Genomic DNA, 20850 nt, shown 5'->3' with positions numbered 1-20850 from the left:
ACAGGAGAGAAAACTGGAGAACAGGATTCAAATCGAGAGGACATTATGCCATGCCAGAAAGAAATGAAGGATGTGTAATGGAGACTGAGTCAGATACAGAGAGAAAGAAGTAACTGAAAGAGAGTTAAGACACATAGACTGGACTTGGTTGTCTCCTGTCTCCTGGCAGGGCCAAGATGTAGCTTAGTTTTCTGATTTAGATCAGCGGGAGGAAGGCGGGGCCATTTACTAAGATGAGGAATGAAACACAGACTTGGGTTGTTGAGAGGTGTGGTTTTCTGACAAATCTAGGCCATGTCTCGATAAATATCTGAGAATACTGACAGTAACACCAACAGCTATCTGAGTAGTTACTCATCTTCTTGGCACTCCTCCTTCCCCCTTAATGAATTATTTTTTTAAGTCTTTTCTTTTTATTTTATTTTTTTATGTTTCACTTATTTTTGAGAGAGAGAGAGAGACAGAGTGTGAGCAGGGGAGGAGCAGAGAGAGGGGGAGACACAGAATCCAAAGCAGGCTCCAGGCTCTGAGCTGTCAGCACAGAGCCTGATGCGGGGCTTGAACTCATTAACTGTGAGGTCATAACCTGAGACGAAGTCAGGCGCTCAACTGACTGAGCCACCCAGATGCCCCAATTTTTTTTTTTTTTTTTTACTGTGGCAATACCATTATTTATATGGTCCCATTTAAATATTTGGGCATCATTTACAGGTTAGGCATTCATCAGTGTGCCAGGAATTGTGCTAAGTGCCTGACACTTGTGATCTCATTTGCTCCTTGTGGCAAACCCATAAGAGCCCCTGTGTAACTCCAGGGATCATGGCCTTGATTTTAGAGATGTACTTGTCAAGTCTCAAGACTTTGTTTTGGGTTAGAGAGTCACAGTACTGTGATTATTCAGGTGCCTGTCTCATCTGTTAAATTGTGAGCTCTTCAAGTACAAGAATCATCTCTTCAGTCATTTGGGGGGTCCTAAAATCCAGAAAATTGATTGTCACATAGCAGGCATTTATCAAATATTTGATGACTGAATATGAAATGAATGAATTACTAGGTAAATCGGATAGGTGGGGTATAAGACATTTTTAATGTGAAAGTTAACTGTACATATTACATAAAATCAATTATTACATATATTTTTTAATCCAAAATAAGTATTTCTTTGCTTTGAAATGATTTCTCTTGGGACACCTGAGTGGCTTGGGACGCTCTTCATTTCGGCTCAGGTCATGATCTCACAGTTCATGAGACTGAGCCCCACGTCGGGCTCCATGCTGTCAGCGTGGAGCCTGCTTGGGATTCTCTCTCTCCTTCTCTCTCTCTGCCCCTTCCCTGTTCATGTGCCCTCTCTCTTTCTCAAAATAAATAAACATTTTTAAGAAGAGAAATGATTTCTCTTTACCTTTAAACAATATACATGTCTCCAATGGCATAGTCAGACTGTTATGAAGCAATTGAGGTTATTTCCTCTTTTCTTTTTCTTGTCCCACTTTGAATTATTTGACAACCGTATCATTTGATTACTTGGCAACATTTGATGCTGGAATGCCTATCCATGCCTAGAGAAGGATGGAAATAAGCCAAGTGCTCTTGCCTGGCACAAGGAATCTGGAAAATAGGATGTATTTCTTTACTGAATCTATTATGTTGATTCTTCCCTCATAATAATTTATAATATGACTTACGCACGTATAGTGTGAGGATGTGGAAACTACCCAATTTAAGTGCTTGCTTCTCTGTCTTGTTATTTTCTAATAGGAGATACTGGATGCCCTACAAAAAGCAGAGCCTAAAACAGAGGATCTTAAGTCTCAGTTGAATGAACTTTGTCGATTTTCCAGGGACCTGAGTACATACAGTGGAAAAGTTTCTGGCTTGATAAAAGAATATAATTGGTGAGCATGGACCTTATTGTAGTCAAAATATTTTTATACAAAGAAGTAGTCAGAGTTTGTTTAAGGCATGATAAATTAATCAGTAACTACATTACTAAATTTGACTGCCTATTCTAAGAATTGCTGATTCTACCAAACTTTATTTTAATCCATTTGTATCATTTTTTTCCCTCTCTTTAAACATTTCAAATCATGGTTTTAGCCTTTGTTTGCAAGCATCCAAGGGCTGTCAGACTAGAGAACAGATTTTACAGCAACGGTTTCAAAGAGCCTTCAAAGACTTCCAGCAGTGGCTGGTTAATGCAAAAATCACTACTGCCAAATGTTTTGATATACCTCAAAATATTAGTGAAGTTTCAACCAGTCTTCAGAAAATACAGGTAAGAGTGCCAAATATCAATGCTAATCACTGTGCTTAAGTGGATTAATAAGGCGCCTCTAGATCTTTTTATAAGCCCATTAAAAATTGTGTTCAGGAATCTCAAATTTCATATACACCCTTGCTTGAAACACTTCATTGTCTGTGTAAAGAGAAACTAGTTCATTCACCCAAATGCATCCTATATTTACATATGAATAGAGATGTAGACGCTAATAAAAGTTCTTTATATGTGACAAGCATTGTTCCTGAGCATGCTAAGGTTTTTCTCACTTAATTTTCACAGGAACCATATGAAGTACATGAGAGTATTATTCCCAGTGTATAGAGAGGGCACATTATTCCAAATGCGTAGAGGTCCTAGTAATTTAATATATGCAATAAAAATGGTTTATTTCATCTCTGTGCTTTTATCGAGGAATAAGTAGAAAGTCAATGTATTTTAAAGCACAGAGCATTGCATTAGGCCTAATCTTAGCATTTTTCTTGGTAGGAATTTTTGTCAGAAAGTGAAAATGGACAGCACAAGCTAAACGTGATGGTGTCTAAAGGAGAACTTTTGAGTACTCTGTTGCCCAAAGAGAAAGCAGATGGAATCCAGGCCAAAGTTGCCACTGCAAAAGAAGATTGGAAAAAATTTCATTCAAATCTGCACCAGAAGGAATCTGCACTAGAGGTATAATAGGCGACCACATGGATGGCTTCTCTGTAGTTTGTCGTTGTAGTCATTGTCAGTTAAAACCACACCTTCATTATATCCAAATACAGTGCCAATGATTTTTGGTCATTCCTCTCTGAATATTAATAGATAACCAGATAACTGTAGGAAACAGCTCAGTTTTAGAAGTGGGAGCCTCACCAAGGAATTCAATAGCTCCTTGCCTGGTAGGGGCTGTTATAGGCTTACACTGTCCCACCAGGAACTGTTGGTTTTTACTTTTAAACAATATCGCTTAATCATTCATGTGAAATCCCTCAAGTTTGGAAGTTGTTCAAGGAGAATGAACAGAAATACCCATGTAAGACTACAAAAGGCTATGGATGGTAAGGTATATTATAACTAATGTGGGTATCAAGTAGGAGGTTTTTAGGAGTTAAGTGTGCAAAGATCCAATGGTTATGCAATTTTCTTTTATTCAGAAACAATGTGAGTTGAATTTATTACAATCATAGCACAATTACTGCCACAATGCAATTGATTTTTTTTCTTGTGAGATCGCCTGTTTTGTATACCAACTCTTGTCTTAGAGGAAAATTCAGAAGCATGAAGAGTGATTTTTTCCCTTTCAACCAATACTTCCTGGCAGAAGAGAACCTTTATTTGATTTGATCATAATTAATGCAGGGCGGGAAAAAATAATAATAGAGAATATTGGGAAAGAGAAAAAGTGTGTTCCCTCAGTTATTCCCTAGCCTGACACTATTGTAATTCTTCTTTGTTTTTTTTTTTAATATAGTTTTTTTTTAATGTTTATTTATTTTTGAGAGAGAGAAAGTGTGTGCATGCACACGTGCATGGGCTGGGGAGAGGGGGAGGTGGGGGGACAGAGGATCTGAAGGGAGCTCTACGATGACAGCAAGAGCTCAAACTCAGGACCATGATATCATGGCCTGAGCCGAAGTCAAACACTCAACCAACTGAGCCACCCAGGCACCTCTATAATTCTTCTTTCTAATGGTGGCTATTCCTTCATGGCAGGTATCTTCCATTTTATAGAGAGGGATAACCATTGTGCAGTGCCTAGAAATTTACTCATAACCTTACAGAGGTCCTTAGTGCGATGTGGCCTGAGCTCTGAAGCGTCTATTGTTGAAGGTAGTATATCTAGCCTTGATTACATGATTGCCTAGTTCAAGAGCTGCTCAGCCAGGAGATGAGTAGGTGAGGAATAAGCTCTTTTGGCTTCCTTATCTTCCTTCCCTTTTTTCTCCCTCCCTACCTTTCTACCTTCCTTTCTTCCTTACTTCCTTCCCTGTTTCCTTCATTTATATTAGGAATACAATAGAAACAATATATACCAGCCACTATTTTAGGAATACAAAAGGGCTAGTCTTTTCCCTCTGCTCAGGGAGTTTACTTTCTAGAGAGAGAAACAATATGTAAAGAGATGATTGCAATATAACATAGATACATTCAGGATATGGCCGTCACTCAAAGAAGGATGCAACTAACTCCACTTGGAGAAATCAAGAAACGTTACCAGAAAGGTGACATTTTAACTGAACCTTGAAGGCAAGACATTCTTTGAATTTGCCAAGGCTGATGTGCATTTCAGGTAGAAGGAACTGAATGTACAGGGCCAGCGTGTTGTGAGTGTCAGCAGGGGAGGACTTTGGGAAGTTTGACATCCACATGGGGTTTTATGAGGAACAACAAAGATAAGATTGGAGATGAGGATTAGGGCAAGATAGGAAGTGTCTTGTGTACTAAGCAATTTGATCTTGACTCTTAACCAGGGTTTTTATCTGAACCCCTGAAGAGCATTTATGTTCTCAGTTTTCCCAAGGATGTAACATAACCCATACCATTTTAGATGCATAAGAAAATTACATAGTAATTACATAATTACATAGAATGGATTCTTTAGGACACTAGGGCTCAATTCTTTCTAAAAATCCTAGCTGAAAAGGTTGAGTGAGGAACCTGCTGGTCTTCAAGCTGGAAATAAACATGTCAACTCTGACCACAGTGTAGACAAGAGTGGGGAAGCTGGAAGACCAGGGAAAGCTTCTCATAATGGTCAAGATGAGAGAGCTGAGGGCCTGAGTTAAGGAAATGAGAACGGACAGAGAATTTATATTTAAGGTAAAACACAACAGGATTTGGTAGCTACTTCAATGAGGGAACATGGCGAAGAAGGGTAAGTTAAGTTTGAGTCTAATTTCTAGTTTGGAAGATGGTATGAATGGCGATGCTATTATCTGAGACATGAAAATGGTAGAAAAAGTAGTTCTGGAGGGGATAGCAAAAATTAAGTTAAATAGGCCTGTGAAATATTCAGCAGGTAATGCCAAGAAAGTAGCAGCAAATATGAATACCAAGTCCCAACAGAGAGGATGGAGCTGCGATAGGAATGATAGTGACCATTTACCAGTGCAGGCACTATGCAAATACTTCACGTGTATCAGTGCATTTAATCCTCATAACCGTTATCTGAGGTAGGAACTCACTTATTTCTATTGTGTGGATGAGGAAATTATGGCAAAAGGTGATTAAATAATCTGCCAAGTTCTCACTGCGAGGAGGTGACGAGATTCAAACCCAGGCACTCCGACTTAAAGTGTTGCATAAATACAGTTCTATAAATAGGGGGTTTTAGGAGTTTGTAGGTGGTCATTGAAACCATAGAAGAAATAATGGAAAACACATGCAGAAGGAACATTTATTTATTTATTTTTAAATGTTCATTTCCTTGTTTTTGGGAGAGAGAGTGAGCACAAGTGGGGGAGGGGCAGAGAGGTAGGGAGACACAGAACCTGAAACAGGGTCCAGGCTCTGAGCTGGCAGCACGGAGCCTGATGTGGGGCTCAGACTCACGAACTGTGAGATCGTGACCTGAACCGAAGTCGGACACCTAACCGACTGAGCCCCTCAGGCACCTGAAACCATATGCTATTTCTTATCCCATCATTGATCAAACTCGACAAAATATTTGTTAATATTTACTTATATTTCTACGCGGCCCTCCCTTCACAGAGCTTGTAAGCTGGTTGTGGAGACAAGGCATGCCTGCATGACAATCCATTAAGTACATATTGACTGGCACAAGCAACAAATGTGATAGAAGTTGAGAAGTGTGTATGAGCTCTGAGGTGGATTGGATAATGACGCAAAAACTCCTTTTTGAAAAATTTGAGACTAAAAAGCTCTAAAAAGATGGTCAACATTTATACAGATGCTGAGGTGAAAGATAGAATGTTCTATACATCAGGACCGGGGTAGGAGGGAAGAAGGACTAGGGGGCCAGACTGTGTTGGGCCTTGAATGCTAAGTGCTAAGTAAGACTTTGGACTTACTATTCATTTTTTTTTTTTAATCCCTAATGTGATCTAAAATCTGGTAGAATCTAAAGATCCAAATGAAGGACTTTGAAGTGAGCGCTGAGCCTGTCCAGGACTGGCTGAGTAAAACTGAGAAGTTGGTGCAAGAAAGCAGCAATCGCCTGTACGATCTGCCAGCAAAGAGGAGGGAACAGCAGAAGCTCCAGGTAATGAGACCATGTGCCCTTCTGGCCACGTCTTTACCCCTGTCCTCTGCACAACCTTGCATTCAGGCGCACCCTGGAATTAGGTCATGCTGTCTGGAGAGGCAGCGTACCCTTGCCCTATTTCTGGCGGATTTTATGTTTTCTGGCTTTCCTCGGAGGTGTGATCTGTTTCCGTCCTGTAGTCTGTCCCGTGTGTAGCCTGGAAATTGTAAAGCTTTCAGGGCGCACCAATTGCACGCCATGTTTATTTCCACGTTCTTTGGGCCAAAGCTCCGTCCGCGGTGTGCTCTCCCCCAGCCTCTTAATAGTAACTTGCTTGTGCTTTTCAGTCTGTCCTTGAGGAAATAAACTGCTACGAGCCTCAGCTCAACAGGCTAAGAGAGAAAGCTCAGCAGCTGTGGGAAGGACAAGCTGCCAGCAAGAGCTTTATGCACAGAGTGTCGCAGCTGTCTTCTCAGTATCTAGCTCTAAGCAATCTAACAAAGGTAACGCCTGCCATGTGCTGTGTGTGCGTGTGGTACCGGGGCCACCCGTCTGTGCAGGGTGTCCGCTGGTTCAGGGATAAGGCGTGTGAGTGTCTTTCCCAGCCTCCCAATTCAAGCCACGCATTCGTGCAGTAGATCTTCGTGTGATTGACGAGAGCTAGGGAGGCTTCAGAGATTGAAGAGATTTTCCAAGCTCTATTATTGCACAAGATCGTCTCCTCAACACTGAAATGGTATGTTTCCCAGAGCTTTTATCTTGAAGACTCAAAGTGGAAACGTAAGGCAAAATTCAGAGTTTGGGGCCTAAACAATCTTAGGTTAAATTATGTTAGAAAAACAGGAATTCAAAGCAGTTTAAATTTTAGTAGACTACATTATAAGGAGTTTGGATCATTTTTTTTTTAATTCGTCTGAATTCTTTATGTTATTAATGGTTCTCAAGGACGTGTTGGTGGAGAGTTTCATTTCGGATTCTAGAGCAGAGCTCAAAATTGGCAATGATCCGTATAACTGATTAAATACGTTTTCTAACAGTTTAATGTAAATGGGATACCGCTATGACCTAATTTAGAACATTCAGCAGGTGTCATGCAGGCCCGTCTCGAACTTTGTGAGCTCAGGTCTGCCTTGAGCTTTATGTGGCTTTAACATTTGTTCCCTGTATTTTCTCTTTTGCATTTCAGATCTTAGACTGTAGGGAACCTACTGTAATATGGCTTCATCTATTTTAGTGTGGACTTATTTCTGGTCTGCTAATTTGGGTCCTCAATAAAGCATCACTGACACAGTTATAACTAGTAGGGGTCTTGTTGTAAATAGTCTATGCTTACACCCATTTTTTCTATAAATAAGTTACTTTTTTGTCTTTAGAAAATCTGGCATATATCTGAAATTAGAATGAATTAAGGGCATCTTTATATTCCTTTGCATTTATTTAGATAGCAAAAATCAATAGATACTTGAATGCTTTAAGAGCTATAACCATAAAAAAAAAAGAGCTGTAAACATAGTCAAAATCTTCACTGTGTTGGATATAACCTTTAGTTAATAACTAAAATCATATCCATGGTCCCAATTTTTGAAATGTAGAGCTATTACAAAATCTCAGATAGTTGAGCCAAATGTGGTATGGGAAAGCTAGAAAGTACCGTGATTCATCTCCCACACAAGGCATTAGGAAGAGATTTTGCCGATTCCGGAAAAACGTCACAGTTGTCATGAAGAAGAGTAGTGACTAAAGTGAGGGCAGTCAATTGTAATTGTTCTGCTTTTGGCCCAGTTATTCCGGTCACAAAGGTATTTCCCGCATCTCAGGTTAATACAGACTTGCGTCATATTTGTGCAGCATATGGACCCATGGCTGATTGCAACTACTTGAAACCAATGGTTAGCTTTACAGTTTGAGTATCTGTAGGTTGGAAGGTGGAATGGACCGCTGGAAAACGATTTCTGTCATTTCCAGGAGAAAGTGTCAAGATTGGATAGAATTGTCGCAGAACACAATCAGTTCTCCCTCGGGATTAAAGAGCTACAAGACTGGATGACAGATGCGGTTCACATGCTGGACTCTTACTGCCACCCAATATCCGACAAAAGTGTGCTGGACAGCAGGATGCTCAAGCTTGAGGTGTGCATCTTTAGAGAAGTGTCTCTAATCTACAGAATTTGTCTTTCTCAGAATTTCTCAAGTCTCCATCTGTTTGGTGTGATTATGTCCCACTGTCTCCACAAGAAATCCAGGAATGCTCCGTGGGTGTGACCCTGTATGCAGAGGGGTGGCCTTGCCTAAGCATCCCTGAATCATTTGGCCCCGGACATATTCACTTCTAAGTACTTTACAAAAATTAAACAAAAATAGCAACCAAATGTGGTTCCTTCTCGGATATAGTTAAGAGGCGAGTTTCCAATTACATCATAGGACATTTATTCTTCGAAAATATTTCGATGAAACTTTTTTAGAGCAAGGCACTTCCCATTTTGGTCAACTCACTTGTCTGCCCGTATCGTTCAGTCAGTTCTTCTCCCATCCCAGGATTTTAGTTTATTTCACATTTGTGATAAAGATAATAATCTGCAGTCATTCACCTTCCATTCATATACTGGGTGTCTTATAGGACATTGGCTCTCTGTCTTGAGACCAAGGATTCAAAAATGAATAAAATATGGTTATTGTCTTCAAGGATTTCATTGTCCGAGGCTGGGGGCTGAAGCAGAGAAGACAATTATAGCAAATTGGGATGTATTTGTGGTGTTACAGACACACAGAAGAGTGGAACAGGCAGGAGGGATTTGGTTGAGAACTGGAATAGATTTCTCGGGAAGTCTCCTACCTAAACCGAGATTTGAGACTGTACCAGCCTAAGCAAAAGCCAAAGAAAACAAATAGCATTGTGTGAGAGAAATTGCTAGCAGTTCCTTCTTGCTGTGGCAAAAACTGACAGCCATGAGGAGCTGAAGCTGAACCTGTAGAGGTTGTCGGGGCCCGGATTAAGGAGAGGGATGAAACCTTGCCTTTTAAGTGATAACGCCAGTTTTAGCCCTTTGGATTCAAACTTCCTATTTGTATAGAAAAAGAAGAGTGCCGTGAAGACCTCGAAATATGTAGATTAATATATACTGTGAATTAATCTACTTCTTTGGGCTTGTTGTGCTGGAGACCTCAACATTATAAAGCCCTTTATCCTGTGACCTTTGAAAATCAGTGAATTCTATTGTAGTCTATTTTTCTCTTGTTGAAAACCAGTAAAACAAAATTTCAATGGAAAGAAGGGATTATTCAGAGCAGAATCAAGCCCTAAGAAGCTGAGGCCACTTGGGGACCAGCAGGTGACCGGTGATTGGTTGCTGACACTCAACCAGCAAGTGACTCTCCCACCTGCCCCCCAGTCAGCCTGAGAGGTTCATGGCTCAACCTGATTGCATGTCGTTCTCCCATTCAGGATCTCTGAAACATTTAAAGCCACAAATGCTAAACGTGCAAATGACAAAGGGCTTCTGTAATTTGCTCTTCTAGGCCCTGTTATCAGTGAAACAGGAAAAAGAGATCCAGATGAAAATGATAGTGACCAGAGGGGAATCTGTCCTGCAGAATACCTCTTCGGAAGGCTGGCCTGCTATTCAGCAGCAGCTGCAGAGTGTGAAGGATATGTGGGCTTCCCTTCTGTCCGCGGCCATTCGTTGTAAAAGGTAAGGGGAACCACAGCGAACTATCATAGCGCCAAGCCGTTACCAAAAGATCAACAGAACAGCACGGTACCCCGCCATTCCTGGGGTTTTCTTGCCCTTCTTCTTTTCCTTCCCTCTGTCCCTCCTTTTGTTCCTTCCTTCCTCCCTTCCTCTCTCCCTTCCTTCCTCTCTCCCTTCCTTCCTCTCTCCCTTCATTTCTTTCTTCTTTTCTTCTTTCTTTCCTCTCCTTTTTCTTTTTAGAACAAAAGAAACTTGTAAGTACAATATTGCGTTTAGGTTGGCCTGCAATACCATACCTACACTTTAATATAACTACATATTTATTTTCGTTATTGTTCACTGCTTCACAAGATAAAAGATAAACAAATGTGTCATCATGTAAAGATATATTATTTATAATTTTTAAACATTTATTTATGAGAGAGAGAGAGAGAGTTTATTTATCTATCTATCTATCTATCTATCTATCTGTCTTTGCGTGGCAGAGAGAGAAGGGGACAGAAGTCCTGAAACAGGCTCTGCGCTGACAGCAGAGAGTCTGACTCGGGGCTCGAAGTCACAAACGTGAGATGATGATCTGAGCCGAAGTCAGAGGCTCGAGGCTCAGTCAACTGAGCCACACAGGGGCCTCTAAAGATATATTATTTAAAGCAAGTAGTTGATTTGGGAGGTAACCCCAGGAAACACCAGGAGGGGATGGGAGAGAGAGATGAGAAGGGAAGAGCAGCTGATAAAGGGGATATTCTCAAGGCGGTTCCCGCAGGGAGCACAGGGGACAGCTGGAACTTGATCTGCTGGGCAGTGCCTGGAGCCAGCACAGAACAAGTGGCTCAGAGCCACCCACTGAGGACAGAACTAGAATGTTTGTAAACAAACTTCCATGAGTCAGGAGGGCAGTTGAGGGCTACTCCCAGGGGGGCAACAATCCCAGGCACTTCTCACCTACATTGCCCTCCAGCTGAGCGAGCTCCAGGGACCAGAGAATGCCCTCCCGCCCAGGAGGAGGTGACGCTGGTCCTCAGGGGGCAGCACGTTGCCTGCCGTGGTGTGGTAGAAGGGTAAATACGGGTGGAGCTCCGAGTGTCTGCTACAAAATAACCCAAAGCGTGGTAGTTAAATTAGGCACAAATGATTAATGGCGTTGAAAACATAACATCAGTAATTGAGAGAAGGAGTGCTTAATTTACCTGTAAGAGAAATAATCAGATTAGACCAGTTCAGAAAACGTTACCCTATTTTTCCATTGTGATTTTCTGATTTTTATTTTTTAATTTTTTTTTAATGTTCATCCATTTTTGGGACAGAGAGAGACAGAGCACGAACGGGGGAGGGTCAGAGAGAGAGGAAGACACAGAATCCAAAGCAGGCTCCAGGCTCCCAGCTGTCAGCACAGGGCCCGATGCGGGCCTCGAACTCACGTGAGATCATGACCTGAGCCGAAGTCAGACGCTCAACCGACTGAGCCACCCAGGCGCCCCTGATTTTTATTTTTATATTCTTTTATTTTATTTATTTTGACAGACAGACAGAGAGAGAGAGAGAGAAAGCATGAGTGGGGGAGGGACAAAGAGAGGGAGAGAGAGAATCCCAAGCAGGCTCTGCACTGTCAGTGCAGAGCTAAACAAGGGGCTCGAACTCATGAACTGTGAGATCATTGGCCTGAGCCAAAATCAGGAGTCAGATGCTTAACTGACTGAGCCTGCCAGGCACCCCATGATTTTCTGATTTTTAAATCTCATGCAAGATAGTTACTGTGCTTTTTCTTATTTGCTTCTTCCCTCCTTCTTTTATTAATTCCTTTTTTTTCTCTCCTCTGGACGTCCTGCTCAACTTGACGGAGTTAAGTATTGGTCCTCTTCCTCCCTAGAGTCTTGACTCCGGAAAAGCTTCCCACAAGGGATCTCTCCCAGTTTGGCCCTCAAGCCTCTCCCAGGGTCTCACATGACCTGCTTACTGATTCCAAGTTTTATGTCCAGTCCCACTTTTCCACCTATCAGCCTGGACTTCACTGTCCCTTGCTTCCTGAGGTTATGCTTGTCAGGGACCCGGACTCAGATTTGATCAGCCCTTGCCTTTCCGCCCATCCCGACCCAGCCCCTGCCTGTCCTGATCTGTGGGCTCCCTGCTGGTAGGGTGGACAGAGCAGAGCAGATGGAGATCGGGCAGATTGGATTTATGTGGCTTCTCAATGTAGATTGTTGTCCTTTCGAATACCTTTCAGTCAACTTGAAGGAGCTCTTTCTAAGTGGACAAGTTATCAGGATGATGTTCGACAGTTTTCCAGTTGGATGGACAGTGTGGAAGCGAGCCTAAATGAATCTGAAAGGCAGTATGCAGAACTGCGGGAGAAAACAGCCTCTCTGGGAAAAGCCAAGGTGGGAGCTGGATTTCAGACTCCATTTGTCCTCCAACAGACGTTTTCAGAATGCCTTAGTCACGTAAAAATATGATTAGCTGCATGCTAGCACTGTATACATAGGTAAACTGTATTTGGGGCTTTACTATAATTTCTAATGGCTTCTTAAACCAGACTTTTGTTTGTGGCTATTTTACTAGTGAGTGAAATTTTTCTCTTCCAGGAAAACTTCAGATATCCATGTTTCATGATACATTTAAAATTTGGCAACTTGCAATATCTTAATATCTTTAGCCTGCTCATCATTAGGAAGTAAAAATGATTTCTTCTTATCACATCTTTTGTATTTCTACTGTCATACATTTTTCTGATGCTTATATTAGTGAGGTGCTACACATTTTTTAGATGGATAGACAGAAGATAGATATTGGGGATATGTTCTTAAACCTTTTTTATTTTATTCATTTATTTATTTTATTAAAAAATTTTTTTTAATGTTTATTTCTCAGAGAGACAGAGACAGATTGTGAGTGGGTTAGGGGCAGAGAGAGAGGGAGACACAGAATCTGAAGCAGGCTCCAGGCTCTGAGCTGTCAGCACAGAGCCCGAAGTGGGGCTCGAACTCATGAGCTGTGAGATCATGACCTGAGCTGAAGTCAGACGTTTAACCGACTGAGCCACCCAGGCGCCCCTATTCATTTATTTATTTTTAAATGTTTACTTATTTACTTTTGAGAGAGAGAGAGAGAGCGAGAGCACGAGAGAGCGCATGCATACCAGCGGGGAGGGGCAGAGAGAGAAGGATAAACAGAATCCAAAGTAGGCATAGGCTCTGAGCTGTCAGCGCAGAGCCCAATGTGGGGCTTGAACCCAAAGCTGTGAGGTCGTGACCTGAGCCACAGTCAGTTGCTCAGCCGACCGAGCCACCCAGGCGCCGCAAATCTTTTTATTAATAGTGGTATTCAGACATAAAATTTTGGAGCCCTTTGATTTATATCCTTATTCCAGGGCGTATTTATTGGATGACCTGTTCCACCTCAACCTTACCTATGTCCTAAGCAGTACTTCTTCCTTCTACCCCCAAATCCTTCACATCCTGATATTCTCAGTCTCAGTTCATTTGTGTCACCCCTTGCTGAGTATCTTGAACCGGAAACTTCATCATCCCCAGCTCCTGCTCCCTCACCCCACTTTGAAAGAGGCATTCGATCCTGCTGGTTTTCTCCCAGAAGTGTCTCCTGACCACAGTCTATCCTTCTTTTCCTCAATTGTGACAGACTTCTAATTGCTCCTTTTGTCTCTTGTCTCCATCTCCTGTTACCTTCAGACAAAGGTGAATGTCTCACTTTCCTGCCTGGGAGCCCCATTGTCCCATTGTCTGTAGTCTCTGACCGATCTTCCTCATCTGCTTTGTAAGAATTTTAATAATCTCCTTCGTCACCCTCATTTCCTTCGCTCCCCCACCCTCCTTGCACCCATGTACTTCTACTTCCTGAAAGGCCACATTAGACGGAAGAGATTCCATGCCTCTGCGGGAATGATCTAGCTCGGCCTCAGCCACCAGCAACCTTCCACTCCACTTTCTGAATTAACACAAGTTGTTTTGTTGTGATACCTTCACCACCCTAAGCTTACTTAGTTCTCCTATCCTCTGTTGTTCATATCTTTTTATCACTGGTACAAAATACATGATTATATCCCGCTCTCCCTCAGTGGCTAAAGGTGCTTAATATTTCTTTACATCCTATCATTGGGCTCTCTGGCTGACACAGAGCAAATCTGAATGACTAAATGGCCTATGTGATTTATGCCAGATCAGTTAACATTTTAGAGTCTCATTTATGCATCCAAAAATTAATATAATCATAATTATCTACCTCATAATATTATTCTAATGATTTATTGGCTAATTAAATTATTCACTTATTCAATAAATATTTGTTGAGAATTTGCTGCACCCTGGCCTTGTGCTCGATTCTGGGTAAATACAACAGAGAAGCACTGCGTTCTGGTGGGAATGCGTACACCCACCCGAGTGCGTGAATAAATACACAGTTAGAACTGATGATGAGCACATGAAAAAAAAAGTGGCACGCTGTGAAAGAGTCATCTGCACGGAGCTAATGTGGATTGTTTGGAGTGGAAGGAGGGACAGAAAAGTCCTCTCTGAAACAGCAGGCTTGTAGACTATGCCAGAAGGAATGTAGTGCAGAGAAATCAGTCTGGGGAGGAGGTGGGACAAGAGCAGTCCAGGTAGAATAATCAGCACATCCTCAGGCCCTGAGGGGGGAGAGAATCTGGCTCGACAGAGGAACTAAAAGAAAGGCCACATGTTGCCGGAACAGAGGATAAACAGGGTGAGTGCTGTTACGTGAGCTGGTAGAGGAGCAGGGACCCATCCACACATTGTCACATGGGCTAGCCTGATGGTTTGCACTTGATCCTGACAGCAGCGGGAAGACAGTCGAAGATTTAAGCTAAGGAGTGACAGGACTCCATTTATAGGCTTAAAATCTTCCATCACTCAGGCTGCTGTGTGGAGTATGAAAAAGGAACGGAGCAAGACTTGGTGGCGGGGAATTTGCCCAGTGGGATATTGCACGAGTCCAGTAAAAGATTGTAGCAGCATGGGCTAGAGTGTTTGCAGGAGACATGAGGACAAATGTCAGGATATAACGTGGAGACAGAACTAACAGGATCTCCTCATAGATGGCGTGACAGAGCAGGGAGGGAGAAAGGGTGACTTCCAGTGGTCTGAGATGGCCATCTGGATGGGATGTGGTGGCATTTACTATCTGAGAGAAGACTGAAGGAGAAGGGGATTTGGGGGTTGGTGGGGCCTGGGAAGGTATGGGAATGGAGTGGAGATCAGGAGACCATTTTTGGACAAATCAAGTTTAAGATGCCAAAGTCGATTGGGATCAATCTCTCAGAGCGAGTTCTGAGCCAGATATCAAATATACTTACACACACGCTTTATACACACGTATAGACGGATGGATCTATCGAGCTACCTGTCTGTAGATAGAAAACCTGAGGTCACTTGTCAACAACACAGTTAAATTGTCTTAATTTCAGCAGTGTTACTGATGTGTCGGTATACTTGGTAACTCTTTCTTTTCCTTTAAATGTTCTCTAGTTACTAAGTGAAGAAGTGCTGAGTTACAGCAGCTTGCTGGAGGCCATTGAACTCAAAGGGGCTGGCATGACAGAGCACTATGTCACCCAGTTAGAGTTCCAGGATCTTCAGGAGCGATACAGAGCAATCACAGAGAGGGCCAAGGTATTGCTACCCGTGTTCCACGCAGGTGCACTGAAATAGGAGGGTTTAGACCTATGCCTACTTAAAGACTCTTTTACTTTCTGGAATGATGCTTTGTGAAAGCACAAAGAACAAATGAATGTTAGTACTTTGAACATTGGCAGAAACAAACAAAAACCGTCATTTGGTGTTAGTACATGAAAGTTGCAGAAGGAAAATGATTCTCGATAAAAATTCCCAGCAATTAACCAACTTAAGAAAAAATTTGGATAGCATCACAATGAAGATTTATAAGTGTTTTCATATGTCTGGTGATGAGAGTTTTCTGAAGCAGTAAATAATCACCAGTAATATTTATCGTTCTGCATTTAGGTCTCACAAAGAAAATAATAATTTTCAAGCACATCTTACTTCATTAGACAAAGAACATGGAAAATTAAATCCACACGAGTCCCAATCCTCACTTAAGGCACAATATAAGAATTTCAGTTTTCTTCATTAGCAAAAGTGTCTTCTTATGACAAGTAAGATTCATTCAGTGTTTGGCAAACCCATGTTACATTTCATAAGGAATTCAGAGATCGATAGTTAATTCCACTAAATAATCCTCAAGACCCCTTTTCATCCTGATATTATGTGTTTGTGTTTTTTACTTAAAGCTAAAGTTTCATTCTTCTAGGAAATCGTATGCCAGTGATTTAATAATCATGTCTTCCTGAAATTCCAAAAGTGAATTCTTATACTACGTCAACACTGCATGTGGTAATGTATTCCTATCTTAACCATCTTAAATGCTCATCACAGGAAGCGGTAACCAGGTCGGAAAAACTAGTTCGCCTGCACCAAGAGTATCAGAGAGACCTAAAGGCATTTGAAGTTTGGCTGGGACAAGAACAAGAAAAGCTTGACCGGTATTCAGTTCTTGAAGGTGATGCTCACACTCATGAGACAACATTGCGGGATCTTCAGGTATAGTCTCCTTCATCTTACAGGAATTCTCATCCTGAATATGGAATTATTATTTTAAGCAATGGGAAGTTAATAGGACCTTGAATCCTGTAAAGAGCTGATAGCCATTAAGGGAGATCCTGAGTTACAGCATTCTGGGATCTCAGTCGTATATGCTATCTGAGATCCTCAGGTGGACAATTTAGACAGAGCAGGACTGGGACTTGAGGAATCTGGTCAGCTACTAAGGTGGCCGCTGTCAGCAATGGCTAATGGTCTAGTTGATGGTGTTGACTGGCCCACCTGCCTGTTGCTCCCTAAAGGATGAATTGTAACTGGAGCCTAGCAGCAGGAGTCGATAGAACATGACATTCCTCGAAGTCAAACTGATGGCACCATCTAGTTTCAGCCGAAAGCTCCCACACTGCTGAAGGAGAATTAGCTCAGGCAGGCAGGCTGCAATGCAGGGCGAGATGAAAGACCTAGTGGGGAAAGTGGCCCTAACTCATTTATTTATTTACTCAGTCAGCATCTATTGGATACCTAATGCTGTGCAGATGCTTTCCTCGCTACTGCACATAAAGATGATTAAAATATGATTCCTGCCCTCAAGGAACTTGCACTTTAGTGAGAAATAGTGAATCATGAAATGAAAAATGAACCATGTCATAAAGAATAGACTGGTTCAAGGAATCTTATAGGAACATCAAAGAGAGCCCCGCAATTTTACCTAGAGGGATAGGGAGGGGTTAGGAGGTGGCCCTGGAAGGGACCACGAGGCACACAGAGTAGAGAATGGAGAAAGGCCGGTGAGACAAATGCATGTGCCACCAGCTGTGTGTTGGAATTTATTGACATAGTATCAGCCCTGGTGGCTATCAGCTCTGGAACCCTGAACCGGTTCCAGATTGGGCAAGAGGTACCTATAGCTTGCACAAAGGGAAAACAACAGGGTCTCGGAGGTTATCACTGGCATGTAAAATTTCTGGCTATTTCACTTAAGTCCTGGGGAGTGTATAAAGGCAGGAGCACAAGTCTGAGGTTAGAAAGTTTGGACTCTAATCCTTGGTGTGGGACCTCACACTGGATGACTTGGGGCAAAAGAGAACCTCTCCCATTCAGGGTCCTCCACAGAGCTGTCTGAAGGAAGGGTTAAATGAGATGGGAGCAAAACTCATTTAAATGATGCTCCATTCATGAAATACCTATGAGGGAGACATTAAAGGGTCCTAATTTCATTAGCTTATTTAAGGATCTAATCGATTCTCTTTCAAAATAGTAAGTACTCTGGTCTGCCACGTGTAGCCGTTGTCATTTCCTCTAGTAGGGTTGGCTTTGTTTTTGCTAAATGACCCCTCTCAGCACTTCACTTCAAATTCTTGGCAAGCACACACCAAGCTCTCTAGCCTTCTGTTTGGGCCCTGGGACAAATAAGTCACTTGTCACCAGCAGATGTTTCTCTTGTTCTGTTTGGAGGAAAATGTTTCACTTCAGTCAGTGGTAGCACGGCCTGAACTGGGTACCTCTTTTCTCTCCACATGTTGGTTTTTACATTGTCTTATTTTGAGTTGCCACAAATCTTAAGAAGGAGAAGAGACGTTAGTGGTGGAAATAGCTGATGGAGAACCGTGATATTTCATCTGCATGGCAGAACTTCCTCAGCGTCCTGAGGTCCTACAGTACGCATGGTGGTGTGGCCAGCTGTCTGGGCCACATTTACAAGTTATTTTCTATAAACTGAAGGCTTCATATGGGTCATCGCACATATGGATTTGTAAAATATTGAACCGTATTTTTCCTTCAGAATAAATACTTGAAACATGGGATATATAAGAATTTACCCAACATAGTGATGATTCGTATGATAAAGAAAACTGTTATAAAATATGGAAAAAGTGATATAGTGGGAAGATTAATAAATTTAGGGCAAGGACCAGTAAGCTACAACCTATGGCTGTGATACTTACATTTTAAATAAAGTTTTATTGGAACACAGCCTTACCCATTCACTTATGTATCATTTATGGATACTTTTGTGCTGCAGTGGCAGAGGTAAGTAGTTACAGCAGAGACTGTATGGCCTGCAAAGCCTAAATGTTTACTATTGTGTTCTTTATAAAAAAAAAAGTTTGCCAATCCTCAATTAAGAGAAAGTATTATACAAAGTTAAGTTTTTTAAAAAATGATGAATTTTGGAATAAAATTTCTGTTGGTGGACATTTTGATTAGTATTTCACCATATATCTTGTTCTTTTCCACTTATAAAACATTCACATTACAGCATTCTTAGAGTGGCATCATAGCTAAGAAAAAAAGTGTCCATTTGTTTGAACCACATGACATGGCTATCTTTGTAGATTAAAAAGATGGTCAGCTCAATTTCAAATGGCTTGAACTTATATTGAAGATTTAAAAAATACTATGTATTTTAACTAAACATGTTGGTACTTCTAACATTCTTAATGAGATTTCACTGGGTTCCTTTCAATTTTAGATGATCAGATCAAGTAACAGTATAGATTCCTTATACATTAGAAATACAAGTATATAACATTCTTTTGCCAACCTCCTTAAGGAGATGAGTTTTTCTTTCTATAAAAAGTAGTGTTTGCTCTTTAAGGCTTGGTTCATACCAAATTTGTAGGGTAAATCTTTGGGGCTTATGCTCTGGTGGAAGAAAAGGTATTTTGTACCTGCGAGCAGCTACGAGGCAGTTATGAAGATTGGCCTCCCAGGTTTGTATGCCCTGTACTCTCCAGATCCAACTTCTCTTGACCATCACGTTCCCTAGAACAGCTCTGGCAAAGGATCTCTCCTAGCAAAACAAAGGGTGCATGGTTCCTTTCTCAGCCACAGTATAGACTGACCCCATTAATGTCAAAGCAAGAAGCCTTAGGCCTTTTTGTAGTTTATGAGCCGTAAGAAGATTTGGTTATTCTTTTAAATAAAACCGCTTTAATCACAGGTATTTTTGCCTGAAAGCTGAAAAGCCAAATTTCAGAAACTTTCTAAGACGGTGAAGACAAATGTTGGAGTATACGTGTGTGTAAATTTGTGTATTTGTGCATTAGGATTATTTTACTGGAAATACTTCTGAGTCTTCTGACTTGAGAAATGAGGTTCAGTGTTAGGTGCACATTTCTTATAAGATCGAGAGTAAAATAATGATTTTCTAATGTGAAGTTCAAGCTGGCACTGTTGACTTGGGTGAGACATGATAACTTGTGCAGGTGTAAAATATGAATGAGGTGTGACAGCCACACGTTTCCCCCACAGGAGCTACAGGTGCACTGCGCCGAGGGGCAGGTGCTGTTGAATTCGGTGCTACACACCAGGGAGGAAGTGATCCCATCCGGCATCCCTCAGACAGAAGACCGGGCTTTAGAATCCCTCCGGCAGGACTGGCAGGCTTACCAGCAGAGACTGTCTGAGACCCGGACTCAGTTCAACAATGTGGTCAACAGACTGAGGCTGATGGAACAAAAGTATCAGCAAGTAGACGAGTGGCTCAAAACACTGGAGGACAAAGTGAGTCTCAGGACTGGACGTCAGTCTAACCGGGCAGCCAAGGAGATACAGTTACATCAGATGAAGGTACAAAGTCTATCAGTTCTTGGTCTTTGTCAAAGTAGCAATGACCTTGCGTAGCGTGTTTCTTTAAAATATTCAGTAACTTTTGTCCAAGGTTTAAATTTTGCAAAATCTCTTTCTGCTTACAAAAATGGATTACTTTATGGAACATTTTTCTAACAGCAAATGCTCAATAGAATCCTAAATTAGTCTTTAATAAAATATAATTTAATGAAATAGTTTGTATTTTCTTCCCATACCCTATTACCTTGCTTCATCAAGATATATGAATGATAGTATTGAAATCATTTAAGTTTATGGCTATGATTTGAAATTGCTCTAATGTAGTGCATTGAAATAATACTTGATAATTAGTTTTATTCTAACTTTTATGCAAATTCAGTAGGCATGATCAAAATAATACTTAGGCCTTTGGAATTTCTTATCGTTATTCATCCAGTTTAAAATTTATCTACAACAGAACAGACAACAGAAGACATAAAAATATATGTGACTCTGTCTTTTAAAAAAAAAAAAGTTTTGGGGCCCCTGGGTGGCTCA

The 20850-nt window shown here is 41.4% G+C and overlaps 1 protein-coding gene across 1 annotated transcript in view; it reads left to right on the top strand.

Annotated features, from left to right (window-relative positions):
- SYNE1 (spectrin repeat containing nuclear envelope protein 1) overlaps positions 1-20850 on the top strand; it is a 480852-nt gene that overhangs the window by 250479 nt on the left and 209523 nt on the right. The window contains 11 exon segments of the mRNA XM_030316617.2: positions 1759-1895; positions 2098-2275; positions 2768-2950; positions 6339-6482; positions 6812-6967; positions 8430-8594; positions 9981-10153; positions 12375-12528; positions 15649-15792; positions 16576-16740; positions 19996-20313. Of these exon segments, the coding sequence (XP_030172477.1) occupies positions 1759-1895; positions 2098-2275; positions 2768-2950; positions 6339-6482; positions 6812-6967; positions 8430-8594; positions 9981-10153; positions 12375-12528; positions 15649-15792; positions 16576-16740; positions 19996-20313 (1917 nt within the window).

Source organism: Lynx canadensis, chromosome B2 (assembly GCF_007474595.2).
Source record: "Lynx canadensis isolate LIC74 chromosome B2, mLynCan4.pri.v2, whole genome shotgun sequence".
NCBI lineage: Eukaryota > Metazoa > Chordata > Mammalia > Carnivora > Felidae > Lynx > Lynx canadensis.
Note: the sequence above shows the minus strand (reverse complement) of the source record. Positions and strands in the feature narration are given on the sequence as shown.